The sequence below is a fragment of the Mesoplodon mirus genome (genome assembly GCF_964341445.2).
Source record: "Mesoplodon mirus genome assembly, chromosome: 9".
NCBI classification, from domain to species: domain Eukaryota; kingdom Metazoa; phylum Chordata; class Mammalia; order Artiodactyla; family Ziphiidae; genus Mesoplodon; species Mesoplodon mirus.
Window position 1 is genome coordinate 79,063,593 of NC_138985.1, and position 21,499 is coordinate 79,085,091.

The window sequence follows — 21,499 nt, forward strand, 5'->3', positions numbered from 1 at the left end:
TACAGGTTTGCCATATATTTGTCAGCTTTATATTTCATATAAATATATGTTCATATATTAAATACTTCATATTTCTGATGCTATTACAAATGGTACTATTTTTAATTTCTAGTTGATTGTGGCTAGTATATATGAATTGATTTTTATATGTTAATCTTATATGTTGCAACCTTGTTAAACTCACTTACTGGTTCTAGTAGCTTCTCTGTAGATTCCACAGAATAATGTAATAGATGATCAATGTCATCTGTGAACAAAGACAGCTTTATGTCTTATTTTCCAATTTGGATGCCCATCATTGCTTTTTCTTGCTTTCCTGCACTGGTTAAAACCTCTAGAGAATGCTGAATAGAGATGGTGAGAGTAATCTTATCTTGTTCTTTTTTCAGTTTTTATTGGAAAAACATTTTTCTTTCACTATTAAGTATGATGTTAGCTGTAGGTTTCACTTTTAGTGTATTACTGTGATGAAAAAAATAAGTGGGTTTTTTTTTATGGTATATGTAATTTTATTTTTAACCATTTTTAAACTGAAGTATAGTTAATTTACAATGTTGTGTTAGTTTCAGGTGTACAGCAAAGTGATTCATTTATATATATATTCTTCTTCAAATTCTTTTCCATTATACATTATTGCAAGATACTGAGTAGAGTTCCTTGTGCTATACAGTAGGTCTTTGTTATTTATCTATTTTCTATATAGTAATGTGTATATGTTAATCCCAAACTCCTAACTTATCTCCTCACCAAACCCATCCCCCACTATCCCCTTTGGTAACCATACATTTGTATTCTGTCTGTGAGTCTGTTTCTGTTGTGTAAATAAGTTCACTTGTATCATTATTTTTTAAGATTCTACATATAAGTGATATTATATGCTATTTATCTTTCTCTGTCTGACTTCATTTAATATGATAATCTCTAGGTCTATCAATTTTGCCACAAATGGCATTATTTCATTCTTTGTTATGGCTGAGTAATATTCCATTGTGTATATATACCATATCTTCTTTATCCATTCATCTGTTGATGGACAGATAGCCATGTCTTGGCTACTGTAAATAGTGCTGCTATGAACACTGGGGTGCATGTATCTTTTCAAATTGGAGTTTTCTCCAGATATATGCCCAGGAGTGGGATTGCAGGATCATATGGTAACTCTATTTTTAGTTTTTTAAGGAACCTCTATACTGTTCTCCATAGTGGCTGCACCAATTTACATTCCCATCAACAGTGTAAATGGGTTCCTTTTTCTCCACACCCTCTCCAATATTTATTATTTGTAGACTTTTTAATGACGGCGATTCTGACTGGTGTGAGGTGATGCCTCACTGTAGTTGTGATTTGTATTTCTCTAATAATTAGTGATATTGATCATCTTTTCATGTGCCTGTTGGCCATTCATATGTCTTCTTTGGAGAAATGTCTATTTAGGTCTCCTGCCCATTTTTTGATTGGGTTTTTTTTTTGATACTAAGCTGTATGAGTTGCTTGTATATTTTGGAGATTAATCCCTTATTGGTAGCATTGTTTGCAAATATTTTCTCCCAGTCTGTAGGTTGTCTCTTTTTGTTTTGTTGATGGTTTCCTTTGCTGTGCAGAAGCTTTTAAGCTTAATTAGGTCCCATTTGTTTATTTTTGTTTTTATTTCCATTACTCTAGGAGACAGATCAAAAAAAAATATTGTTGCGATTTATGTCAGAGTGTTCTGCCTGTGTTTTCCTCTAGGTGTTTTATAGTATCTGGTCTTATATTTAGGTCTTTAATCCATTTTGAGTAGATTTTTGTATAGGTGTCATAGATTATTTTTTTTTAACATTAAACCAATCTTACACTCCTAGAATAAATCAAACTTAGCCATGATGTATTATCCCTTTTGAAATACTGTTTGGTTCAATATGCTAGAATTTTGTAGACAACTTTTCTGTCTATGTTCATGATGGATATGGTCTACAAGTTTTTGTTGTTGTTGTTCTGTAATGTCTCTGGTTTTGGTATTGGGGTAATGGCCTCATAGAATAAGTTGGGAAGTGAAGCCATTTGAGCCTGGAATTTTCTTTGTGGGAAAGTTTTTAACTGCCAATTCAAATTTCTTTAATACATTTAGGGCTACTGAGGTTATGTATTTCTTCATGAGTGAGCTTTGGCAGTATGTGTCTTCCAAGGAGTTTGACCATTTCACTTAAGTTGTGGAATTTATTGGCAAAAATTTTTTGTAATATTTATTTTCCTTTCTTTTAATATTGGTAAAATATACATGATGTCACACCTTTCTCTTTATTTCCTAATCAGTATGGCTAGTGATTTATAAATTTTATTGATCTTCTCAAAGAGTGTTTGCTTTAATCAGTTTTTCCCTACTGTTTTCTGAAGGTTTTCTATTTCATTGATTTCTGCTGTAATCTTTATTGTTTTCTTTCTTGTATTTTGGATTTAATGTGGATTTGTTTTTCTTCCTAGTTGCAAAGTTGATGTCATTACTTTGAGACCTTTCTTATTTTTCTAATAAAGGTGTTTAGTATTGTAAAATTTCCTCTAAGTACTATTTTAGTGATTTTAGTGGCATCCTATGCATATCTTATGTTTTTGATATCATATGTTTTTATTTAGCTTCATTTGAAAATATGGTCTAGGGCTTCCCTGGGGGCACAGTGGTTGAGAGTCCGCCTGCCAATGCAGGGGACACGAGTTCGTGCCCCGGTCCGGGAAGATCCCACATGCCACGGAGCAGCTAGGCCCGTGAGCCATGGCTGCTGAGCCTGCATGCCCGGAGCCTGTGCTCCGCAACGGGAGAGGCCACAACAGTGAGAGGCCTGCGTACCGCACAAAAAAAAAAAAAAAAGAAAAAAAAGAAAATTATGGTCTAACTTTCCTTGTGAGTTCTTCTTTAACCAATGTTTTAATTGTTCCATCAGTTATTGAGAGAGGGGTAATGATATCTTCAACTATAATTTTATAAATGTCTATTTGTAATTGCTACTTTATCAGTTTTTGGTTTACGTATTTTGAAGCTCTGTTATTAGATGCATATATATTGAGGATTGTTTTGTACTCTTGATGAATTGACCGTTTTATCATTATGAGATGGCCATCTTTATTGCTGGTAATATTGCTCTGACATCTACTTTGTCTGACTGTAATAGTGCCACAGTGCCTTTCTTTTACACATCCTATTTTGTGTGTTTATAACTGAAGTGCATTTCTTATAGGCAACATATATTTGACCCTTGCTTTTTTAAATCCAATCTGACAATTTCCACCTTTTAATTGGGGTATTTAGGCCATATCTATTTAATGTGATTATTGGTAAACTTAAGTTTAAATGTATGATCTTGCTATTTATTTTCTATGTTTGCCATCTGTTCATTGTTTCTTTCCCTTTTCTGCCATCTTTTGGATTAAAGAAATTTCTTTGTAATTCTATTTTATCTCCTTTGCTGGCTTATTAGCTGTAACTCTTTATTTTACTGGTTGCTTTAGAATTTATAGTCTGCATCTTTAACCTATCATAGTCTACTTTCAAATAGTATTTTACCACTTCATATATATTATAAAAACCTATTACTATACATATAGTGTATTTCCCTTTCTCCCCTCTTGTGCTTTTGTTATCATACATTTTATTTTTATATAGAATATAAACTCTACATTACAACTGACTCTTGAACAACACGAGTTTGAACTGCATAGGTCCAATTATACATGGATTTTTCCAAGAAATATACACTTAGTCCTCTGTATCTGTGGACATGGAACCCAGGGATATGAAGAGCCAACTCTAAGGACCTGAGCAGCCACAGACTTTGATATCTGTGGTGGTGGTGGGCTGTCCTGGAACAATTCCCCTGGTGCCAAGGGTCAGCTCTACTATTAGTTAGCTTTTATCAAGTTCAGAAAAATTCTGACCATTATTTCTTTCATTTCTTTCTGGGGGGGACTCTAATTATGCTTATATTTGGCCATTTGAAATTAACTCACTGCTTGCTGATGCTTTTCCATTAAAAAAAAATCTCAGCTTAATTTTGGGTAGTTTCTATTGCCATGTCCTCAGTTTAACTTTTCTTCTTCAATATCTAATGTACGGTTAATCCCATCTAGTACATGTTTCATATCATAGATCATAGTATCCATCTCCAGAAGTTAGATTTGGGTATTTTTAATTATCTTCCATGTCTCTACTTTACTTTTTGTTCATACAGAATACAGTCATAATGTCCCTATCTTAATGTCCTTGTTTCCGAATTTTAACATCTGTGTCAGTTCACAGTTGGTCTCTGCTGGATGACTGACCTCCTCATTGTGGGTCCTATTTTCTTGCTTCTTTACTTGGCTGATTACTTTTTTTTTTTTTTTTGAAAGAAGATGTTGGGGGGCTTCCCTGGTGGCACAGTGGTTGAGAGTCCGCCTGCCGATGTAGGGGACACGGGTTCATGCCCCGGTCCAGGAAGATCCCACATGCCACGGAGCGGCTGGGCCCGTGAGCCATGGCTGCTGGGCCTGCGCGTCTGGAGCCTGTGCTCCGCAATGGGAGAGGCCACAACAGTGAGAGGCCCGCGTACCGCAAAAAAAAAAAAAAAAGAAGATGTTGGGGGTAGGAGTTTATTAATTAATTTTTTATTTTTGCTGTGTTGCGTCTTCGTTTCTGTGCGAGGGCTTTCTCTAGTTGTGGCAAGCGGGGGCCATTCTTCATCGCGGTGCACGGGCCTCTCACTATGGCGGCCTCTCTTGTTGCGGAGCACAGGCTCCAGATGCGCAGGCTCAGTAGCTGTGGCTCACGGGCCCAGTTGCTCCGCGCCATGTGGGATCCTCCCAGACCAGGGCTCGAACCCGTGTCCCCTGCATTAGCAGGCAGATTCTCAACCACTGCGCCACCAGGGAAGCCCAGCTGATTACTTTTTTATTGGATGCTAGGCATGGTGAACTTTACTTTGCTGCATCCTGGATGACTTGGTATTGCTATAAATATTCTAACTTTGCTCTAGGATGTAGTTAAATTATCTGGACACAGTTTGATCTTTTTGGTTTTTGTTTCAAGATTTGCTAGGTGGGACTAGAGCAGCCTTCAGTCTAAGGCTAGTTATTCTCCACTACTGATGCAAGGCTTTTCTGTGTACTCTACCCAGGCTACTGTGATTCTTGAGGTTTCCAGTGTGGCTGGTGGGAAGGGTGCTACTTCCAGCCTGTGTGAGTGTGCTGGGCACTATAACCTCTAGATCTTTGAGGTGGTACTTCCTGCAGTCTCATGTAGTTTCTCACAGACATGTACTGATAAGTACTCAGCTGAGTACTCAGGGAGGATTCTTTGCAGACCCCTGGAGTTTTCTCTCTGTGCAGCTCTCATATCTTTGGTACTTTGTCCATGAGCCCTAGCTGTCTTGGTCTCTCAGGACTCTCATCTCTGCCTCTACAACTCAGTACCAGTTGGACTCTGCTTGGGATCACCTGTTTGTGCCACACATTGGAAACTGTCTGAAGGCTGTATGCTGGTGCAACCATATGGCCAATCTCATTTGTTTTCCATCTCCTGGGGATCACTGTCCTTCATTACCTGATGTCCAGTGTCTTGTATATTATTTTGAATATTTTGTCCACTTTTTAGTTGCCGCAGGCAGGGGGAAAGAGGATCAGTCTGGTCCCTGTCACTCCATCTTGACTGGAAGTATAAGTTTCTTCCCTTTGTTTTAAAATTAGTTATAGTGTACTGGAATTATCAAAGTCTGATTCTACTACTGAACTCACGTATAGTAGTTCTTTTGCCTTCTCTAATGGCTTTACAGTTGAAAATTTATAGCCCTATCTATAAATAAGCTTAATATTTTAATATTTGAGCTTTAGGTTTAGATCAAATGGTCATCATGTCTTACCAGTCCTTGAAGGACATCTCTAATGTGTGTCTTGAGGAAGGAAGGGGAGAGAATCCATGTACAAATCCACCTGCACTTTAAAAATATAGCTTCTAATGGCCCAGGAGTTCTCTGCCGTGGTAAGCTAAGAACAGCTGTTTTACCGTACAGCAAGTATCTGTCTACCTTTAGGAGATAAGAGTAACGCTTTTAGCATTTTCTTATTTGTCAGTGTTAGTCATATAGATTCAATATAGACAGTCAAGCTCATAAAAATTAAAGAATAAATTCATATGAAAGTTGACTCTTCATGCAGGAACTTTTCAATAATAACAGCAAACATTTCTTTAGCGCTCACTATATAACAGGTGCTTTGTTAGGTGCTTTAAATACTTTTTCTCAAGTAAACATGACAACAATCTTATAAGGTATAGTCCATTACAAACCCCACTGCACAGACGAGAAAACTGAGGCTCAGAGAGTCAAATCAAGGTTGAAAATAAGATTTCATTATTTTATTCAAGAAGTATTTCATGAGTACTTAGTATGCCAGGCACTCCTCTAGGTACTGGGAATATAGCAGTGGAGGAAAAAAAATCTCTGAGCCTGAGTTTATACTCTACCACAATCTCTTTATAGCAATAAAAATTTGTAAAAAAATTTTTGTGTCTGGTGCCATATCAAAAGTAAAATGGCAAATGTTATAAACTTATGTCATTGAGGGAAAAAAATCTAATTTTAAAAGCAGAGGAAACATTCTTTGTAAAGTTAAGTAGTTTTATCTACTAAGTACAAATAGCTGGGATTTAATAAAGTTTTGGCTGTCTCCAAAGCCCCTGCTCTTTCCACTATTCCATAATAGCTCAACATCAGAGTACATTTCAGAAAGAGATGCATTAAAAAATAAAATAAGGAATCTTTGCAACTTACTGAAGTTTCTTGATTGAAATGATAGATGATAAACAGGGAACAAAACAAAATGAAGACAAATATGGTACTGGTCAAATTAATATTAGTTAACTAAATGCTCAAATTTTCACAAAATATACTTTTAGTTTTGAATAGAAATAGTCTCTTATCAACTTGTACACAAGAAATATATTTGCTATTTCAGGAATGTAAAGACAGTGCTTTCCTTTGTGTATATATATATGTAAAATATGTAAAATATTATATATGTAAAATATTCAACTCAAAACAAACAGAACTATGCATACCTCTACAGCAGGTACGATGTCTATGCCAACAGTTAGAAATTCTTCAAACTTCAGAAATGGGTTAAAGCAGCTGCCAACATCAAGTAATCTGATCTTTCCTGAGGTTTGTAGCAACCTAAAAATAGATAATTTTCATTATGCTTTTTATAAGATGAAATAAAATATAAGAAAAAAGCAAACATTTGAGAATAAAAAAAGTCATATAGATTATTGGCTCTCTTTTTGGTCTCATGATCCCTTTACATGTTTAAAAATTACTGAGGGCCTAAAAGAGCTCTTTTGTTTATGCAGTTTCTATCAATAATACCATATTTGAAATTAAAACTGAATGGTTTAAAAACATCAATTCATTTATAAAACAATAACACTATAGTATACGCTAATGTAAATTATAGTTTCTAATGAAAATCTAGATTAGAAAGATAGTAAAAGTGAGCTACTGTTTTACATTTTTTCAAGTCTCTCTAATGTCGGGCTTAATAGAAGACAGATGGATTCGCATGTCTGCTTTGCATTCAAGCTGTTGCAAAATCACATGCCATGAAGTTTCTAGAAAACTCAACCCTACACTCAAGAGAGCAGGAGAGTAGAAAAGGCAAACGATATTTTAGTATTATGATGAAAATAATTTCCCCCCCACAGAGACCCTAGAAGGGTCTCAGATCCCCAGACCACACTTTGAAAACTGTCTTTGTAGATGAAAGAATCCATTCACTAATTAATTCTCAGTAGTCAATATAATGATGTTTTTGGACTTAACTTGAATTTGTCTCAATGATTTAAAAGGACCAAAGAGCAAAGCAATGATAGAATAGTATTTCTTAAGTTATGAAAAATTTTATTTTGTGCAGGAGCGTTCTTTGTGTCCAAAAGTAGTAGGAAAAAAGAAGGTAAACAAAACCGGACATGACCATTTAGTTAGTCAAATGCAACTATTGATAATATGGATCTACATAGCAGCAAATAACGATGAAGGAAGACAGTGGATTTTTGTTGGTCTGAAGCCTATAGTCCTAGTGTTCAGACAGTAAAGCAATAATAAAAACCAACTTAAGACATATGCCATTTTATTGATATTAAGACAATTTTTCTGAAAAAAAATTATGAGTAGATACTGGAAACATAAAGGAAAGAAATATAGTGAAATAACTGGGTAAAAACAGAATCTTGGTTCTTTAAAGCCTATAAGGCAGAGAAAATCTGCCCAGCTTCTGTTCCTTTTACCTCAGCTAGCATATTGCCGTAGTGTCCATTAGAGAGGTGTTAAACTACAGACTGTAGTTAAGCTCCTGGAAAAGACACTGTAAGTCAAAATAAAATAATATAATCTAAAGTTGATTTTGTTTTTTCAGAAAAGGAATGCAATAAATAGGGGTTACATTCTTTACCAAGAGCCTGATGTCCTAACATTTTATAGAAATGAACATAATCACCATTTGATTATAAATAAACTGTATACAGGACCTGTTTAATACAGTACATGGCATTTTATAGTACCATAAAAACAATATGAACCAATTAAAAGATTTCTGTCAACAAAATTTTATTTAAGAACTCATCCAAAGAAGGGGTTATGAGGGTATAAGGAAATAAAAGGAATAGCTAGAAACTCCCTCAGCAATAAGAGCTGATCCTAGGGCTCAAAAGGTAATTTTCTGTACTGCAGCCAAATCAGGAAGCAGATTATTACGTAGTTTGGGTGATGTGTATAACAAATAATCATCTGTAAAGTTGAATTAAGTTTAGCGATACTTGAAATATCACAATACACTAGCTCTAAGGAAGAAGGAGGCCAGAGAACTACTGTGATATAGGTTCCAAGTTGCTAAACAGAGCAAAAGATCCAGTAGATAGGTACCTTGAAATGCCTGGCATATAGCTGACATTTTCTGCTGAATTAACAAATCTGAATAGTCAAATCATAACCAGTTTGAATAAATGAATCTATAACAACATGTAATACTAAGTACACTACTAGATTGCCGTTCTAATCCTTATGTGGGGCTATGGTTAAGAACAAGAGTTCTGGAACCAGAGAGACTAAAATCAAAACCTGATTCTGTCCTTTACCTGTGTGATATGGGGACAACAATGGTACCCACACTTAAGGGTCGTTTCTAGGATTAAATGAGATAATGAGTTTATAATTCTTGCTCTAGTATCTGGTACATGGTAAATGCTCAAAAAGTGGTAGATATCATTGTTAGCTATTAATATCATGTTATATATAAAATCTTTTGTGGTTTGTCCACTAATGATCTTCCTGAACATGGTAAAAGCAGAATTTTACTATCTTCCTGAACATAGTAAAAGCAGAGTACTGGTAGATGCTAGTAAATTGGGTAACAAAAAATTTCTGATAGTCTTTAAAAAAGTGCTTCTTAGAAATTAACCTTTCTACCTGGAGTATTCCAAATCATTCAACTTAATTCAACTTTAAAATATAATTACCAATAACTTAATATCATGGATTACCTTAATAACATCAACTCTCAGTAATACACTTAATCCATTTCAAATTCTTTGGTTGAGCTCTGTAATTTTTTTTGCATCAAACATATATTTAGTTTAAAGACTAATCACAAAGTGAACAGAACATCCAAGTAATTATCACCCAGGTCAAGAAATAACACATTGCCTGCACTGCAGAAACAGGATCCTCCCTGACATCCCCTACCCCTTTCTGTAATGGTAGCCACTATCCTGTTTTTAGTGATAATCATTCCCTTGATTTCCTTTTATAGTCTTGCTACCTATGACTGAATGTCTTCTGAATAACATAGTTCAGTTTTACACTACACATTTGCTTTTGTGACTTTCTTCTTTCATTTAAGTTTGTGAGTGTCATTTGTGTTTCTGTAGTTAATTCATGTACATGGCTGTGTGATAGTACCTTTATACAACACATCCCATTGTGATTTTGATTAGAGTGGCACTGAATCTAAAGATCATTTGGGAGAATTAACGTCTTTACAATATGGACTCTTTTAATCCATGGACATGGCATAGTTCTCCATCTATTTAGTTCTTCATTGTCTCTCAATAGCTTTAACAATTTCTCTTAAAAGGTTCCATGTATATTTTGTTGGATTTGTATTTCGTGTTAACTCATATTTTTTGGTGCTGTTACTGCTTTTCCCCTATGGATAAACCTTGTTATTTTTTAAAATTTGATTTTTCATTGTTGGTTACAGAAATGCAATTCATTTTTGTACAGTGATTTGTATCCAGCAGCATTACTAAATTCCTGTTATCTCAACTGCTTATCTGTATATTATTTTGGGTATTCTAGTCTAGGTACATAGTTATATAATCTGTGAAAAATAATATTATTTCTTCTTATCTATCCATCCACCCACCCATTCATCTATTTTTTGCCTCGCTGCTTTGCCCAGGACTTCTAATACAATATTAAACAGGACTAATACAAGCAGGTACTATTTTGTTTCCAGTCTCAGAGGGAACATTAAGTATAATGTTCACCATTAATGTATAACTCACCGTTAAATATAATGACTGTTGTAGGTTTTATATAGAATCCTTGATAAAGTTGATGAAGCTACTTTTATATTTTGCTAGTTCCTTTTAAAAAAAAATTTCACACAAGTCTATGTTGGATTTTATCAAATGTACTCAGCTACTGAGATATGACTTTTCTTTGATCTGTTTATGTGATACAGTATACTCATTAATTCTGTAGTGTTAAATCAATCTTGCCTTATTGGGAAGAATCTAATTTGGTTTTGATAAATTATTGTCTTCATAATTTCAAGGATTTGTTTTATATATGTATATATAGTTGGTTCTATCTGTGATGGGTCTGGTCTATAAAGTCACCACAATCACCGAACCATGCTCCTAAGGGAAATACAAGACTAGGCCTCTGGTTACAATACTTTCAACACCAGAGCAACACATAACTTGGATTTATGTGTATTTCTGTTTAAAGGTAACTTATTTAATATGTATTATGATGCATCAACACTGAACTCACAAACAACACCATTATAACTCATGCCTAAGGGAAGCATATCTAATACACTATTTTCTCTGTAAGGCATAATACAGCATTCCTGTGCTCAGACAGGCTTGATAGAACTTTCTAACATTATGCTTAGGGGCCATTTTTAAAGCAAAATAGGGCTTCCCTGGTGGCGCAGTGGTTAAGAATCCGCCTGCCAATGCAGGGGACACAGGTTCAAGCCCTGGTCTGGGAAGATCCCACATGCCGCGGAGCAACTAACCCCATGTGCCACAACTACTGAGCCTGCACTCTAGAGCCCACGAGCCACAAGTACTGAAGCCCGCCCGCCTAAAGCCCATGCTCTGCAACAAGAGAAGCCACTGCAGTGAGAAGCCCGTGCACCGCAACGAAGCAGTCCCCGCATCGCAACGAAGTAGTCCCTGCATTGCAATGAAGTAGTCCCCACTTGCCAAAACTAGAGGAAGCCCGTGCGCAGCAATGAAGACCCAATGCAGCCAAAAATAAAATTTAAAAAATAAACGTAAAATCAATAAAGCACAAAAAATGTGATATTAAATAGACTGAAAATGGGACATTTTTATACTTGAGAGCTGAAACAATAAGGCAGAGCTTGCATTGTTCGACTTCAGCTGGGAAGGTGTGTGTCAGATGACATATTTTTCACCACCCTCAGCATGTCCACAAATGAGTCTGAAAATTCCATGAGTACTGACATTGGAGTTGAATTTTAGTGAGTAGGTGAATTTGCAGATATGGAATTTTTGAATAATTAGGATAAACTGTGTGTGTGTACAGATTTTTGCATCTATGTTCGTGAGATCAGACTATAATTTTCTGTGCTAGTACTGTCCATGATGGGTTTTAATATCAAGGTTATGCTAGACTCTTAAGATGAGTGTGGGATAATTCCTTTCATTCTGTTTTTAAAGAGTATGTGTAAGAACAGAATTCATTTTTCCTTAAATGTTTACTAGAACTTGCTGGTAAAGCCATTTAGGCCTGGAGTTTTATTTCTGAGATCTTTAACCACTGATTTAATTTCTTTAATATTATTACAAAATTCCAACTTTTATCTCTGACTTTTTCTATCTTCCTGCTCTTTACTATTTCCTTTTCATTTTTTTTGGAGGGGGAAAGGGCCTTATTTGCTGAGTTATCTTTAATTTCTTGAGATAGATTCTTAGTTCACTAGTTTCAGCTTTTCTTTATAATATATGCATTTAAGCTATAAATTTTCCTTTAAGTGATGCTTTAGCTATATCCACAAGTTTTAATAAAAAGCATATTTGTAAGATTTTTTGACAAAAAATTTCTTCACAAAAAGTATCATTACTATTTAGTTGAAAATATTTTATTTTTATTATAAATTTTCATCTCATGGATTTTTTTTTTGGAAGGTTATTTACTCATTTCTGAAACTTTGGGTATTTCCTTATTGCAGTTTGGTACCAATTTTTAGCTTAATAGCATTGTCTACATAATTCAACCCTTTGAATCTTACTAGTATTTGACTTATAAATTTTTATAAATTAAATAATATCTTAAATATTTAATATAATTTTTTAAATTTATAATTTTTTTTTCCAGTTGGCGGGCATCTCACTGTTGTGGCCTCTCCCGTTGCGGAGCACAGGCTCCGGACGCACAGGCCCAGCAGCCACGGCTCACGGGTCCAGCCACTCTGCGGCACATGGAATCCTCCTGGACCGGGGAACGAACCCGTGTCCCCTGCATCGGCAGGCGGACTCCCAACCACTGCGCCACCAGGGAAGCCCCTAAATTTATAAATTTTTAAAAAACATTTTTATAAATGTTACCTGTATGGGGCTGAAATGAATATTACTTTGTAGTTTTGGGGTACACTATTCTATATATGGCTATTAGATTGTTAATTATGTTGTTCAAATCCTCTACAGTCTTACTCACTGTGAATGCTTGCTCTGTTATTGAGAAGGTGTGTTAAAAATCTTCCAACTTTTTTTTAAAGCAGATAAAGATCGCCATAAATTGATTTGAAATGATAGTTATTGAAATTAAATAATTCTGAACACAGTATTCTGATTATAATCACATCAATGGGTGAAATTTTAAGGACAAAAAGCTGCAAAGAAATCCTGAATTTTACTTAGTATGTTGTTGTGGTACTAGTGCAGCCATTTAAAAATTATTTTGTGTGTACTGAAGGGCTGAGCAAATAGGGAAATAAACTAAAGTTGCTGGGAGATACAAATTCAGAATGACGGAAAGGAGAGAAAGAATCCTTCGGTGATAGACTAGAATTAGAGGTTTCATATGAAAGGGAGTAGATGCAATGACATCCAAGTAGCAGTGAGGATACCTAATGCCAGAATTTGGTCCCTTGCTAAAAGGAATCTGCACGTCTTACAGGAAGGCTTATTCCAGGGTTGAAGCAGAGAAAGTACAAGGTGAGCTTCAACTATCTTGTTGTACAAGAAAGTAAGGTAACGCTCAAAAACTAATAGGAATATATCAAAAGGTCAAAGGAGCTAGCTTACAGTAGTTTCCACTGGCCTAATTTGAGATGATTTTAGCATCATAATAATGATAGGAATGAATTATAACACAATGAATTTTTAAAAAAATCTATCAGTCTACAGAACTTTAAAAAAGAGGGGGAAAAGGGAAAGTTCTTCTTTATAGAAGAATACCAACCAATCAATGTGTAAGCAAGCTAGAAATAGAAAAATCACCTATTTCCAACTATTATAGTAAAAAAAAAAAAACCAAAACAAAACTTGATTCAGGCAAGACCATGTTAAAGTTACAGTGAAAATTGTCAAGGAACAGGAAATTGTCTCGATCTTCATGTATAACCCAACAGATTAGAGATTAAAGGTGCCTTTACAGTGAAGAAATCTGGTGGATACCAATTTAGTCAAATGATGAAACTTAACATGAATGATAATGGACAAACTGACATATGCCCTCTTAGTGATATACTGAGAACACAGTATCATCTATACCTATCAAAAATATTTAACATGGATCTATCATGGGGAATTTTCTAGATTAATCAAGCCTAAGAGATATTCAACTAAATACAATATATAATATTTGATTAGATCTTGGATCAAGCTACCAACCCACAGTTATAAAGAAATTAGAACAATCTGAAAAATTCAAATGTGAACTATGTAAACATGTTAACTATATCAATGTTAAATTTCCTGAATGTGATGACAACTGTATTGTGGTTATGTAGGAAAATGTCCTCAATCTTTGGTGATACATGATAACGTATTTAAGGTTGAAGTAGCTCAAATGGTTCAGAAAAGAAACAAAAAGAAAAATGTGTCAATATATACACGCATAGATTTATGGAGTAAATGTAGCAAAATATTAACTGTTAATGAATCTTGGTAACAAACATCAATGAGGGTATTGGTTGTACTACTCTTAAAATCTCCCTTAGAGTTTTGAAACTTATCAAACTTTAATGCTGGGGGGAAAAAAAAAACTCCTCCTCAAAACAACTGTAGGTTTGTCTGTCAATTTTTGCTTTTTGTATATTGAAGCTATACTATTAGGCACATACAAATTAAACACATATTCTGTTAAATCATATCTTTTATTATTATGAGAAATATACTTTATCTCTAGAAATTATATTTATTCTACCATCTTATATTTTGGATATGTCTCTCATAAGCAACATAAACTGGATTTTTATGACAATAAAAATTTTCTTTTAACTAGAGCATTTAGATCATTTACTTTTAAAGTGATTTACTAACATATTTTGATTTATATATAGTATCTTACCTTGCACCTTCTATCTGCTCTATCTGTTCTATGTTTCTTTTCCTCTGCTCCTTGCTTTCCGTAGAATCACCCTGGGAGCTTCAAAATTACTTAAAGACTCTGATTTAATTGGTTTAGGATGGAGCCTGGGCATTAGGGTTTTTAAAAGCTCCCCAAGTGAATGTATCGTGTAAGCCAAGGTTGAGAATTGGTTTTAGATTTTTCCTTTTAAATTTTAATAATTCCATATTGTTTCATTTTACTGATTTCCAAAATTTATAGTTTGTTATTTTAGAAAAATGTATACTTAATTATTGAATAATCTTAGCCTTCTCTCAAACCATACAAATGCTTGAGACCACAATTCTGTTGTGTGGTTATGTTAGTCTTTTTGTGTATTCTGTTTTATAAATGTTTGTCCATATTTACTTTTTTGGTTGTTGTTGTTGTTCATTCTTTCTTTCACTTCAGACTTTCTATCTAGGATCATTTTCTTTCTGCTTAAAATACGCCTCTAGAATTTCTTTTAGTAAGAGATTTCTCTCTCCCATTCTTTCCTCTCCTTCTGCAACTCCATTCAGAAGTTAAAACTTATTTTATCTTCTTTGTCTTTAACCATTTTAATTCATTATTATTATTTTTTCTTGTCCATATGTGGCATTCTGGATAATTTCATTTACTCTGTCTCAGTTCAATAATTTCCTCTTTAATTCATGTCATACACTGAGTTATTTTAATTATTTTATTTATCTATTCTTGATACCTGCTGATTTTAGATCATGGTTCCTTGTTTCCATACATGCTTCGTAATTACTTCTTACTGTGAGCCGTTTTTCTTAAAAAATTATTTATGAAGTTTCTTTGAGCAGAAGTATTTATTTTTGCCCTGTTAGGCAATCTGGGATACCACCAGTGCTGGACCACTTTCAACCAAATAAACAGGGTTTAAAGTTTTTTAGACCACCCTTGTGATGTGAATTTAGGAGATTATGCTTGGGATGTCCTATAGTTTCAACCTGTCAGACTCTGTCATGCTGTGGATGAACGGGGTAGATTTATTCTGGTTCACCCTTAAACTGAGAAAGTAATTTTCAGAGTTGAGGCTCCAATCAGTGGAGTATAAAAACTAAAGTTGAAGTCTGCAGTTTGGAAAAATGCTCTCAAGGCAAAAGAAGCTTTGTGCTCTGCCTCCCTTTCTGGGTTCCTGCCAGCATTTGCATTTGGCCCTACCAGTTCTTTGGTGTTTTTAAGATTTATCCAACATTTTAAAAAAATTATTCTTTTCAAGTTTGAGAGATTAGTTAGAATATCCTGCTAGCATACTCTAGTTAACTTTCAAAGTAAACATATAAACAGATAAAATTGATTTAGTCTAGTTGGTCAGCATAAAATCAGTCTGTGACAAAAAGATTCAATAATTATAAAAGGAGTATAAGAAGTATTTCATTATTGTTCACAGATATGAAAATACTTATTATGTGAATACATTAGGTGTGTTAAGAGCAAAAATAGCCTCTGAATAATCTATCAAATGACGTTGAAATTTCTTAATCAAAAAAGGCCAGAGAGCCAACCTTAAGTGACCTTATATGACAGACTTTATAGTTAAAATGCCAAATACAGATATGACTAAAATGACTGAATTACCCAATTTTCTCACTTTAATCACTATTTCTAATTTTTCTGCAAGAGAAATAAGCAAGTCTTTTATGTTAATACTATGTAAAAGCTATGCTGGTCTCTCTCAGGTTTACCCTTAATAAATTCTTATGGGATTTGTAATCCCATAGTCCAAAATAAATAAAATTTATAATGACTACTGTCACATCAAGATGACTTTTATTGATAATGACTAAATCCTGGCACCTATATTTCTGTATTTGAAGCACCAATACTTCAAAATTAAGCAACAAACATTATTACTTATGCAAATTCTCATATTATAAATTTACTTGGGGGAAAAGCCCCTTTTATTTGCAAGTTAAATGATGGGTAAGGTGGTGGTTAGGTATCTGGAATTCAAAACACTGGCCTCAGCAAAGTAAGAATAATTCATTTAACAAAAGAAATACTTAAACAGTATAATAAGGTGTTTTTCTTTTTTTTCTCAATAGTACCAACAAACTACTCTTCCTCACTGAAGCTGAAAGATCTTGAAATTCCAGTATCCTGGCACCCAAATTATATTTCAGAATACCTTTCATTCACAGAACACAAAAACAAAACAAAATCTTTGTCAGATCATATGCTCTAATTTTTGATGTGGAAATGTAAGTCTGAAGCCTCAAGGTTCTAAAATCAGAAATAAGATTAGATTTTGGAAGGAAAATTTCAAGTTTATACTAAATAGCTATAATCATAAATATATAGTTAAGACTGTTTAATCTTAGTTTAGAAGTTGTTTTAATTTGAAATTATTCATCGAAACAGTATTTCAAATCTTCTACAAAAAACCTGAATACCTTTAGTATCATTTTAAAAAATACTTTAAATGTATACATAACTATAACTTGACAGATACTTATTGAATACTTATTGTACCTGTCTACCTCTGTTTAGGAGCTTGAGATTCCCAAGTAATTCAGTTCAGTAAAGAAGACACACATGCAAATGCAACATGAAAACAATGCAATGATTGTATAGCAAAGGAGTGTATAAAATGTTATAGGAGCAGAAGAACAATGGTAGAAGAGAAGGGATATCCACATCTGGGACCTGCAGGATAAACAGGCTTCTCCCAGGAGAAAATGGGAAATGGGGGGTAAAGACTAAAGGGAAGGACTGTTGAGGTAGGTGACTGTCATTCCAGTAAGTGCAAAGGTACATGTTTCCAAGTAGGTGTGGACTTTCCATAAAATCTGTGAAACTCATAAAGTGCCTTTTGAAATGTCCAGTAACTGATTTCACTGTATTGTAGTTTTTAAGTCCAGAGTGACAATTTTTTGTTCTTTTTGCCCTTAACGTTTTTAAAACTTTGAATTTTAAAAACAAGCAAACAAACAAAAAAGTCTCTAAACACATTTCCTAGAAAACAGAGAAGAATATTATCTGAAATGGCTCTTTCATTGATTTATCCAAGACTTGAAATCTAATTCCACTACCATGAATAAGCACATATATGTATATGGCACTATTTTTCAAACTGACTTACATATTTTAATAGAACATTCACAATGTAATTTCCCCAAGAAAATTTCCCCAGAAGAAATAGTTACTAAAATGCCAGTAATAGCACCTTCTTCATAGTGTTGTATAAACATTAAATGAGTTGACTATGCATCATAGATGGGGACAAGGAGTAAAGAAGTAATAATTATCAAAAGTTTGGTACAGTAAAAAAAAAAAAAAAAAAAAAAAAAAGGCTCTTGAGACAGTCAACAGAACTCCAGCCTCACTTGTGCTTTACTACCAAGTGACCTTAGAAATTTTACTTACCCTTTTTGTGTCTCAGTTTACTCATCTGTAAAATGAAAGGCCATTCTAATTCTAAAATTCTAGATCAGTTCTTGGTAGAACAAAATACCACCCTCTTGCAGGTTTGAAACCTGTCTGTATCAATGTCCCATTGAAAATAATCAAATAAACAAAAACTAAGACTTCTTAAAAAAATTACTACCTAGTGAATTTTCTTGAGGTCCAAATTTCATGAAAATCTATTTTGTCAGATTGTTAATAGACATCTAACAGCAGCAAAGCTCTAAGGGGCATCTTTTTCAACGTTCCATATATAGGATAAAAACTGGCATAATTATGGCACTGTCAGATGCAACAATAATGAACCAAAGTCTTTCACTGCCTCAACATGGAGGCAAAATGGAAAGGGACTCTGTCACTTAGGATGCCTCTGCATGAGGCTCTCTACCAATAGTTCTTAATCTTTTTGGGTAACAAACTTCTTTGAGTATTTGATGAAATCTATGGCCTTTTCCCCCTAGACAACAATACACATATGATACACAAATCACATTTTTATATAATTCAGGGTGGTTCACAGACTCTGCTTGGATTATCTGAGTTTCCATGTATGGGCAGTGATGATGAAGATAAGGTTTTATAGAATCATTGTCTTGGTCTGGTATAGTTTTGTTGCAAGGAACAGAAAACCACTTAAAGTAGCTTAAGTAAAGTCAAATTTATTTTAAATATGAAAAGATATCTCATGGAATTCAACTTTAAGAAGCACAGTTGGTCTTCATGGGAACAGAAAAGTTACCAAGGAGATAGTCTTCTGTCTCCTTCTTCTTTCCAGAAAGCTGCCTCCGTTGCCTACAAAAAATTTCTGGACTTTGATGACAAAAATAGACATGGTCCTATATCCCTGAACTATACTATTAAAGTATAATTATTTTTCACTTCAGTTTAGAGTAGTTAGTATTTACATACACAGTCAGGATATGAGCTAGATTAATAAAGTAGTATTTGTGAACTCCTCTCTGAGTTAATGTTTAGCATTCTTTGTTAGGATGTGCTCTTTAAATCCCTTCCAAGACACCTGTAACTCTCAGATAGCCCTTCTCAGATTATACTTTTCATGCTTTATCTCTCTTCCCATAGCAACCTAGGACTTATTACAGCTATATCATTTTCTACTGAAACATCTCTCCAAAAATTAACATCAAACTCAACCACAATAGACAATTTGCCACCATTAAGAATGTTTAAAAGAAATGCGATGTAGGAGTTGTAACTTCATTAAACAGTTGTAATAAATTTTGTGGTCTACGGCAGCACTGTTGGAACATGTTAGTGTTCTCTGGAGACTACTCTGGGGCATTTGAACACATTTTTCTAAATGTGCACTAGGCCATATATAAGCCTTAGATTTTAAAGCCTTTTTTTGACACGTAAAATGTGATTCCAAAGAGATCAAGGCAAAGAAAAAAAAAGTCATTATACCTTATGAGAAACAAAACAAAAAGGAATGGCTGAATTTACTAATGTTGGTAAGGCAAATATTTGGAAAAAATTAGTTTTTCTGATCAGGAAAATCTTTATAACAGGTCAACAGTCTGACTAGTCAGGAAACAAATGGTTTTCTAAAGGACAGCTAATTGAAATACAGTTAGATTGGTTCCTAATTTCAGCATATATGCACTCACTTATTTACATTCTGTAAAGTGATAAAACATACTGATTAGAAAACAAAGTTTAGCTAGAAAGTTTGTAATGCTTCCCTCTACATTTTAATGCCTCTTTCAAATGTTCATTTACATTCCTCAGTAAATTTTCATTTTGCTTCTTTAGACAGATTTAAGCAGAGAATCTTAAAATTGTATTATTTAAAAACATTTTTAAAACTTAAGAATTCATAGTCTTCTAACTTCATTTGCAGTTTTTCAAGTGTTAAGAAAAAAATCTTATATGTAAAAAAAATGTATAGGCTGGTCAAATGCTAACTTTCTATTTAAATTTCCCATGTTGGTGTTTACTCAATATTGTCTTTGTTCTCTTTTCCAAAACAGTTATAGTAAAACATCACATTTCTTTACTCTCTCCCCCTCAATTCCCATCCATTGGTTAAGGAGTTTAGTAAGGAAATGCAGGATTTTATTTCCTACAAAATTTTCTGTCTGGCATGCTGCCAGTGTCAACAACAGCATCTTGAACTCCTCAAGACATACTAAGAGGGAGCTGTAAACTCTAAGTAAAATTTTTTGCTCATTACATAAGAAAATCTGGCAATATTTACCCAAGTATGCAGTTTTCAAAGTGCTCTCTACAAAGCTGTAGGTATTTTCCAGAGTCCATTCAAGGGCCAACAAAGGCAGGTATGGGAGATATCTGGAGGCTACAACTTCTATACCCTTTGACCGTACCATAAAATGTTTCCTCTGAAGAAAAGGTTCTATGGTTAAAATGGTTGAAATCAATGATCTAGGCCTTATTAATTATCCCTGCTGGTTTGATGTAGAGGAAGGGGGAAATTGGATTTCCATATCTTATCTTTTTGAGAAGAAAAAGGAAGAAAATGCATTTTTGGGAGTCAGTATGTAAAACAACAGCACTGTCACTCTGACTCTGAATTCATGACAGTCATATATACGGAAATTTTTCTAAAGCCAACTTTTAGGGCTGCCAGATGACAAATAAGTGGGGTAAATTTATTACTAGATACCTTGGATCATATAAAAATCCTTAGTTCCACCTATCCTCTTGTCTCAATCATTCCTTCAAGGAACAGCAAAAAAAACAGTTAAAATAGAAAACTTCTGACTCTGATGACTTGGTTTATTACCATTTATTTAGCAACTCATTCTTAGCATTGTACATAATCCATTTCATTTCTATAAGTATCACAAATCCCTGAAATGACGCTAACGATTATTGATTTTGATGGCAATGTGTAAAGCCAGACAACAGCTTCCCCTCCATATTTTGGTAGTAAAGAACAAAAAATATATTGGAGGGAGATTAAGTGTGTGAGTAAAGGTTGTTTATAGGCTAAATAATCTGCACTAAGTAGATGAAGTCAGGCTTTAACAAGGAAAAGAGAAAACAAGAGTTAGCTCATGGAGCTGATTTATATCTGAAGGGACAGTTTTTCCCAAAGTGCATTTCATGAAATAGTCTTGCAGGTCACTTCCTTGTCAATAGGTCAATGAATGTGGAAAATATAATCTCTTTTTGAAGAGCTACAGGCATGTAACCATATAATAGCTCTATAATTAAGAAACTCAATTTAATTTTAATGT

At 34.1% G+C, this 21,499-nt stretch overlaps 1 protein-coding gene across 1 annotated transcript in view; it reads right to left on the reverse strand.

The window, feature by feature from the left end:
* The window catches only part of SAMTOR (S-adenosylmethionine sensor upstream of mTORC1), an 88,098-nt gene that overhangs the window by 12,584 nt on the left and 54,015 nt on the right, over window positions 1–21,499 (reverse strand). The window contains exon 4 of the mRNA XM_082631830.1: window positions 7,061–7,175. Coding sequence (XP_082487956.1) covers window positions 7,061–7,175 — 115 coding nt within the window. The remainder of the gene's footprint in view (window positions 1–7,060; window positions 7,176–21,499) is intronic.